Below are 8,485 nucleotides of genomic sequence, written 5' to 3'. Positions count from 1 at the left end.
ACTGTCAGATGCTCATTTGGAATTGAGGGAAAAGTTAGCAGGATCATTGCAACAATAGAGTAAATCTCAAACCAGAGCAGAACTGCCTCTGCAACATCCTCTTATTTCGTTATCCTTATGCTATATTTTCAAGGTCACACCAAGTGTGTTTGTAGTATAGTTCTCTTATACTTTGCATTTAGCTGTGATTGTGACAGAGGCATAGTCCATGTTAAAAACCACAAAGTAACACCAATGAATTCAGTAATAGGACTCTAAAGATTTAAACCAATCTGCTTTTAATCCCATTTCTAAAAAAATTACTACAGGAATCTACTTGGCAAAAACACAAATAGTTTAAGTGGAAGGAGGTGCTTATCCAAACATGTCCATTTCACATCTTGAGGTTATTTCAAAAGAAGACTGCCATCTTCCTGTCCATGTAAATCAACTTTATTTTCTTGAAGAGCTACTTACTCAATCAAGTCCAGAATGAGTTTGTGGCACACCTGGAATAAGAAACCAATCCCTGACTACATTGACAGGATTTCCATCTACCTTAAGAAATATAGCTCAAAGATGATGTGGACTATCTGATCTCCTGATTGGGACCAGTGAGGTATGTGAGAGAACAGCACCAGAGCTGGTGGCCAAACAGGGAGTGTTTGAACCACCATAGCAAATATTTCTATTAAGTTTTTTGGTACTGGCTTGTTTTATGCTACAGGCTGAAGTGCTGAGATGTCAGTGGTTGAGAGGAGCAACAAATCTTTCTGAGGTATCAGGTCAGAAGATTGTGCTGTTAAGGCATTCTTGGGATCTATTCCAGGAATTTTCTTCTCTGAGACTGCTTTGGAGCGGGAAGTCTTTGTCCCCAGAGAACGGCCTCTTGTAGAGGAGAAAAGTGGTGCCACATTCAAAGCAAGAGAGTCTGCTCAAAAACAAGTGCTGGGCCCAGGGAATGATTCCCCCACTAGCAGTACACTCCTGAAGATCATCTGCAGCAATCTGCAACCTTCCCCCCTTGAAGATCTAGAGAGACCCTCACTCTTCAGAAAGAGTGTGAGTGTTCATCATGAATGAGAACACGTACCTCATAAGAAGACTGGGTGTAAGTTATAGTATTTGAAATCTGTCATGTCTTGCATGAAGAGGAAGGTAACTGCTGGAAGAGATTTTCCTGTCCACAGGCAAAAATAACCAATGCATTTACCTCTAGCTATATAATTAATGACTGATCAAGGTTGAGTGTGCCATAAGCTGTAAAAAAAAAAAAAAAATGCTGATGAAACATTTTGATGTCAGTATTGTAGTCTGGGCAGAAAGAAAGAATTGCAGAGTAGTTTCTGCTCTCCTTTGCTTTATATACAGAGGGACATGGAAAGTGATGATGTAATTTTAAAGAACAGTGTTATCTCAGATGACTCCTGCCTCATCTATACAAGACCTGAATGCATCATAAGGAAGCAACACTTGGACAAGCATTCAGAAAAGAGTGAGCTGTGTCACACATCTGAGTAAATGAACAAGCAGAGAAATCTACAAGAATAAAACTCATTACAAGTAACGTGGTTCGGCTTCCTAGGGTTAAAAAATTGTCTTCACTCAGCAGTTTAGTTTTAGAAAGTCAAGATTTAGAGGGGACTGACTAGATGCCTCATTAAAGCTTGAAAGGATGAGGAAGAATGAAATACATACTTTTACTTAAGGGGGAAGGTTAAAATATGCTAGGTAGGCAGCAATAAAGAAGCACAAGAACTGCTGCCAGGCACTTCACTAAAGACTATCATAAAGCCAAGATTTACTTTAATAAAGTGTGAAGAAAGAAGAACCTCTGCTCAGTTGTGATAATTATCAGGAAATGGAAACTTGCTAATCACATCCCCAGTTTCAGTCTCAATTGCATCATAAACCCATTTCCTATTGCAGCGACATTCTGGTCCACATTTCCTGGAACTGCATTTGGGGCAAGGATAGAAGCAACCCTGGCAGTTCACATCTAGGCAATCACACAAATCGGTGTCATTAGAAAGCAGCCTGCCATGTTTGTCATACTTCTTTGTAGCTCTGCAAAAGAAAAGAAAAAGTGGTTCTCAGAAAATGCTTGAAGATGTTTGAAGACTAAACCAAACAAGTGTGGAAAACACCCAGGAACAAATATTTCCTCTTTAACAACCTCACAGCATAGTGAAATACTGGCATTATATCTTAATTGCAACAGCCACTGTTCTTAAAAATGAAAGTGTGCCAAAGAAGTAAATCAAAATACTGTTAAGTCACACAGAAAAAGCTTGTTTTCCCAGCACAGCTTTCATGTGTAATAAGAAATCTCTCTGCAAAATATTAATAATTTTATTTTCATCTCTATTCAGTAAAGAACATACCAGCCATTTTTTAAAGTAAAATATATAATAAATTAGCACATCTTACTTCGACTTAGAAAAAAATTGTTTCGGCCCCAACACATGCTTTTTCTTTTTCTCCTCTCTAATTCCAGGATTGAAGTCAGCCACCTGAGGTCTTGGACTTTGGAACATTAAGTTTTTGAATTGCTTCTCGTCTTGCACCTATAAATTAACAAACAACAGAAGGTTTATAATTAGTGCAATCAGAACAAATATTTATTAGCTGCCAAATGTCCTCACTGGCTTTCAAATTACATTAAAATTAATATTCTTGATAAATTAAAGCAACATAGGTAGGAAAATAAAGCAAAACTCAACCTAAATTAGGATCATATTGTTTGAAATGTTTGCTTGTGTAACTGTTAATTGAGTATTCCTTTGACCAACTGTTCATCATGACAGAAGAGGGAACAACCATGAGTCTGAATACATGACTCTGCTATAGTGGCATGGAGTTTGAAAGTTGTCTTGTGGGAGGCAGAGTCATGTATTTTTTGTCTTCAACTTTATTCATAATGTAAAAACACGCACTATGATTATAAACATCTCTAACTGGATTCACCTTTATTTTCACTGTTCCCTCAGATGCCTAGAAACCACCTTTGTCCAAACATCCTCAGGGCAAGAAAATTGTCTGGAGGATCAACTATTGCAGGAAGGAAACATTTGCACAAGTGAGAAGTATAAAAAAAGCACAGACCATAATAAAGAAGCTGATGTAAGCACAGTTTTTGAGAAACAGGAGGGAGCATTTTCATGCCTATTTTATGAAATTCGTGTTTGCAACTAGATGAAACTGCCAAATAGTTCTGGAGGTTAAAACATCAGTTTTGTGTATTGCCATTCCACGTAGCCCATGTATGTTGACAGTCATGTCTAAAGTCAATGAAAATAAACATGACTGGGGACACTGAACATACACTTGCCATTCATTATGCAAAGACACAAACGTTCATACAAATTTATCTTTTCACCTCCTAGGTAAATGGAGGTGACATGCCACCCTTCAGCTTCCCTGGAGGGTGTTACTCCTTCCAGAGTTCACAGTGATTTTTCACAAACAAGTGAGTGCCTTCATTATTTCTCATGGGGAAAGCAGTGGTAGTTCTGTCCAATCTGTTGATACAGTGATTTAGAAATATCTGTGCACTTGAGTTCACGTATTAATGAGGTGGTTGATGCTGTGCATCTTCAGTTGCATCCTCCTGAAAACCTATAAGGCAATCTCATGCACTGAAAATATTAAGAAATTTCTGCTTTTGAGTCTCGGGTAGCTTTTCACTGCAGAAATTATGCTTCAGCATCATTATCCGTGATCATAAATTATGCAGTTTCTAGTTGGAAACAAATAATAAGTTATTGAGACAGTCCTCCCTCTAAGAGTACTCTTCTATTTCCGTACTTACTGTATAATTTGAGCTCAGCAGTGCTCTTAGCCCGCTAAATCATTGCACTCCAAAGTGGATTCATTTCACAGTTGCTATTATTGATACTTCCCTATTGACTACATCTCTTTATTTTTGTAATTATGGAAGAAATTGAAGGCAGTGATAAGTATTTTGATAATAAAAAAGTACTGGAGAAGTCATACCAGTTGGTTTTGTCCTACTGAGCTGTCCTTTGCAGGAGGGACATTTCGTCCCATAGATGATTTCCGGGCAGTATTCTTTTTCTTGGAAGTTTTTGCCGCCTGATCACCCATTTGGCCACCCTTGTGAAATACATACATATGTGTTAAGACATATACAGAAGTGTGTGATCCACAGACATTTAAGTGAAGGTTTTAAGGTGAGCCAGTGATATCCATACCAGGTGTTTATGTATTCTCAAGCAACAGCAAATGCAGAAGAAAATGTGAGTCAGTATCTCCCTCAATTTTAAAACCGTATTAAAATAATATAAGTAACATAAACAAAAGCTGTATCACCAAATCCATTCTATAATTCCTTAAGCAAATATCAGAAAATCTCTAGTGTCTGAGTAATACAGAAATTGAAAGAAATGCTGTCCTCTCTGATTCTGTTACTGACACCACCAGATTGTCACCTTTATTGTAAAGATGAGAAGTGGTGCTGGCACAGAACACACAGAAGCAATCGGCCATATGCAGTGGAAATGAAGGCAACAGCAAGCAGTCATTTCGCTCACCAGCAGGTGACACTGTTGTCCTTGCTGAATTTCTTTGCAAGGCTCCAAAAGCGAGCGGCCGCGGGCGGCAGGAGGGGCCTGGGCACACCGGCTGACAGGCACCCAAAGCCTGTGTCAGAGCTGTGACCATAACAGCTAGGCTATTCCCTGCAGACTCACAGATTTCTTCCTGAAGACTTCAACTGATGGACTAAAAGTAAACTGCCTGTCTTTTAAATCTCAGTCAGTCCTTAGCTCTGAGAAAGATTTTGTGTATAAACAGAATGTATAATTTGTAGGTTTAATAGGAAAAAGTGCATCACTCGCACTGATAACAAAGCACCCAGGGAGGACTATGGGCTCTTTGAGTCTGTCCTACTAATGCTACCCATCACCTCTCCCCTGTCACACAGAAGTAGTGGTGGCAACTGTTCAGGATGGATATTAGTTACTTCTTATCCATCCTGTGGAGATACTTAGTTAAAACTTTTTATGCAATATATGCAGCTCTAGTGCCTCAGACTTCAACCCCAAACACCACCAGAAATACTGAGGCTTTTTTGGAGTTCCTCCAACCCTTCCCCGGGTGCTGCCCAGCCTCTCTCATTGCTTCTGAAAGCTAGTGCAGTGGTCTCTCCCAGGTTTCCCTGCACTTTGGGATTGTTGTCCACACCCTGTCCCAGAGAAGATCATTTCACCACTGCCAAAGGGCTTTGAGAGAAGCAGGAGAGAAGTGAAGAAATAGGTCTCATCTCTTGTAACTTGTTTCCTAGAAAACTGATAAACATGATGACAGAGGAGTGGCCCATTCTGTGACAGAAGCCTAGAGGAGCAAATCCTGCCCTCTCCCAGTAAAAGAAAATAAATCCTCATGAGTCTTTCCTCCCAAACCCGGGGCCTTTCTGCTGTACCTGGAAGTGAGGGATCCTTTAGCTAAAATCTAAAGAGATGATAATAAAATCATGTGCATCTTCTAGTTGTCATGCAATAGGCAGAAGAGATCTGCCAGACTGACCTCCTGAAAACCTGCAGTTCTGAAAGGCATATGTTCGGTTCAGAGCAGATAGCAAGACAGAAAGGAGGTTCTCCAGAATTTTAAATTGTACTTACCAGAGGAAGGGACTGGCTCTGCTTAGGTTTGCTGCTGCACAATTCCTCTGATAGTGGAGGTGCCTCAGCCATGGAGTGACTGAAACAGAAGACAAATAATCAAAATAGTGCTCCCCAGAGAAGCAGGCTGAAGACAGTACCAGGTAACCACCTTAAAGGACCTCACACTTTCTATCTCGCTAATTATGGTTTTTAAACAGTACTTAGCACAAAGAGTAAAAATAGAGAAATGATACAGACTGGGATGAAAGACCTCATTTATTACTTGCATCTGTGGTATGTTCACAGAGCAAATGTATTTCTGACAGCTTTTTTTCTTAAAAGTAAGTAAACAAAAAAACTGTAATAACTACTGCATTTTACAAAAAAATGGAGGTGGTTTTTTTTTTTAGGACATGGATGTCGTAAAGGAATATTTCACCGCTTTAGACAAAACATTCTGGAATCTGTTCATCTCCAGCAGTCAAAAGTCATCAAATAAATATGATCCCCAGTAGCTAAAGGGACGATGCAACTTCATGGCTCAGCTTGCTGCCTGTCAGGATTGTTTGTTGCACTAGTGGAGACAACTCAGTCTCCTCCTGGTACCTCCAGATGCCAATTTCCAGCATGCTGCAATCACTTCTGACTTTCATTACTCTTGCCTAGAACACAGCTAAATCCTAATAAACATCTAAAACTGTCAAGTCTTATAAATTCACCTGTTGTGCTTAGACAAATAGTTCAATGTGTCTTTTCACCTTCATCAGCTGTATGCACCCATTCTCTGAGGTATTTCACAACCCAGTCTGAAGGCAAGTAAATTTATTGTTTACCATACTATTTTCTTTCCCTCCAAACACGTTTAAAACCAAAAGCTGATGTAACATTCTAGCAGCAGACCTCAGCTAGGTGATTTAAATGCTGCTACACATACCATCATTTTGTTCCACAGACTGTTTTTCTTGTCATGAAAAATAAAACACAAATCCCTCAAGGGAAAAAAAAATCCACAATCTCCAAGGTACTCATACAACATCAAGCCACAAACAAAAACCTACAACCTGTTTTATTCTCCTATATTTTTTCCAAAGTTCCTCTTACTTCTCCATATTCTACATAATGGAGGAGACAGGAATTATTAACTCTATAAATAAAAAATTTATAATTAAACCACCTTATGCTTAATATCTCCTTTTCCTTCCATTTTGCTAATACTTACACATGTATATCTGAACATTTTCTGAATTGTCTGTACATGAATTATGATACTTGCTTATCATGGCATACATGATAACATTCAGCCTGCGAGCTACTCAGAATAATTTTTACTGTGTGGGTGTTAAGCTATGACAATGTATACATGGAATAAAATCTTACATGACATTTAGTGAGATTGATTCTGATGGTGAAACTCCTAACATTTCCTACAGGGACAAGTTTTCCTCATCATGAACAAGTGACTAAGTACGCCTTAGGAGATATGATACAAATGTCCCTACCGTGTGGGGGGAGGGATGGAGAGGGCAGGGTGGAAGAAAGAAAAGCAGAGAAATGGTTACAGATTCATTAAATTTCTTTTGGCTATTATCCAATGTCAAGCTAATTGCTTCTTGTACACCTTAGTGCACTCTGCCGCTCAGCGTGCTCAGTAACCTGCCACAGCCAGTACAAACGGAGCAGCCGAAGAGAAAAAAGTGCATTTTTCAGTGTTTAAATTAATCTGTAATATTCTTATCCCATGGGGAAACAGTTCTTTGGGGCTCTATGATTTCACTCTTAAAACGTTAACACAGAGTGAGGTCTTAGTGGTGTTCTTCCCATTTTGTAATTAATTCCCCCCTCCTCCTCTTCCTTCCACCTCCATTTTTTCTAAACTGCTAGGGTTATCGTGTGTTTCTGCCTTTTTACCTTTCTAGGTGTTCAAATCAGCAGTGGAGGGGAGTGGTGGGGTGGGAAATGAACGGACAGACGGATGGGACGAGACCCAGCAGAGAACTGACAGGGGGAAAAACACATGAAAGGCAGGGAGATGATTTTAGTGGATGAGATGCCACGGAGAAAAGGCTGTGAAAGGCTTGTGTGAAGCTCGAGGGGAGAAAAAAACAACTTTCTCCAGAGAAGACTGTAAATCCCCCGTGTTGACCAGCCTGGTCTTTCGCTTATGGGTGGCTGCTCACTCCTCTCCCCCAACATAATTTCTTGCTGTTCCTCCCCCACTGTCCCTCCTGTCCCATATAAGTTATAACAGCACTCACTCTTCAGGCTGTATCTCCCCCTCCGTACCGGGTATGTCCTGGCGCTGGCAGCAGGATCTGTGCGGAGGTCTGCAGGCGGAGGCCAAGGACGCCTCTGTGCAGGTCACAATGGTTCCAGTCAGCTGCGGGACACTCGTGAGCTCCTCAGCCAAACTGGTGGCACCTCGGAGAAAGAACACTTAAGAAAGGGCAAAAATGTCAGGTGATCAGAGGCGTCTTCATAAAAAAAAAAAGGCACAAAGTGAGAAACAGTGCGAGCACCAAGGTCAGTGAGGCAGGCGGGGGAGGAGGTGCTGTGGGCACCAGAGCACGGGCTCCTCCCTGCAGCTGTGTGAGAGGACAGCAGCAAAGCTGGTGGATGTACCCTGAAGGAACCATGGCCTGTGGAAGGGGGACCGTGCTGGGATGGCAAACAGCATGAGGAGGAAAGAGTGGCAGAGAGAAGCAGTTATGAGCTGACCTCAAAACTCATTCCTCCTTCCCACTGGGCTGATCAGGGACTGGAGGTGGAAGATTTGGGAGGGATGATGAACGTGGGAAAGAGGGAGGGTGGGGGGGAAGGTGGTGTTTTAATTATTGGCTTTGTTTCTCACTATCCAAGTCTATTTTATAATTGGCAATAGGTCA

General features: G+C 40.8%; 1 protein-coding gene across 3 annotated transcripts; it reads right to left on the bottom strand.

Moving 5' to 3' along the window:
* Positions 1-261: 261 nt before the first annotated feature.
* Positions 262-8,115, bottom strand: ARL14EPL (ADP ribosylation factor like GTPase 14 effector protein like). Of its 3 annotated transcripts, XM_033000980.1 has the most exons (6): positions 7,859-8,115; positions 5,622-5,700; positions 3,976-4,095; positions 2,410-2,546; positions 1,785-2,046; positions 262-1,239 (listed from the first exon to the last, which is right to left on the bottom strand). In XM_033000980.1, exons 2-5 carry the CDS (start codon positions 5,691-5,693, stop codon positions 1,818-1,820), a joined length of 558 nt encoding a protein of 185 aa, XP_032856871.1. In that variant the 5' UTR covers positions 5,694-5,700; positions 7,859-8,115; the 3' UTR covers positions 262-1,239; positions 1,785-1,817. The 3 variants fall into 3 exon arrangements, with proteins under 3 accessions (XP_032856871.1, XP_032856869.1, XP_032856870.1); XM_033000978.1 differs by having other exon boundaries at positions 262-2,046; positions 7,859-8,114; XM_033000979.2 differs by having other exon boundaries at positions 262-2,046; positions 7,887-8,114.
* Between the last annotated feature and the right edge of the window lie 370 nt (positions 8,116-8,485).

Source organism: Tyto alba, unplaced genomic scaffold (genome assembly GCF_018691265.1).
Source record: "Tyto alba isolate M040663 unplaced genomic scaffold, T.alba_DEE_v4.0 Super-Scaffold_13, whole genome shotgun sequence".
In the NCBI taxonomy this organism is placed as follows: Eukaryota; Metazoa; Chordata; class Aves; order Strigiformes; family Tytonidae; genus Tyto; species Tyto alba.
This window is presented reverse-complemented; position numbering and strand designations above follow the sequence as displayed.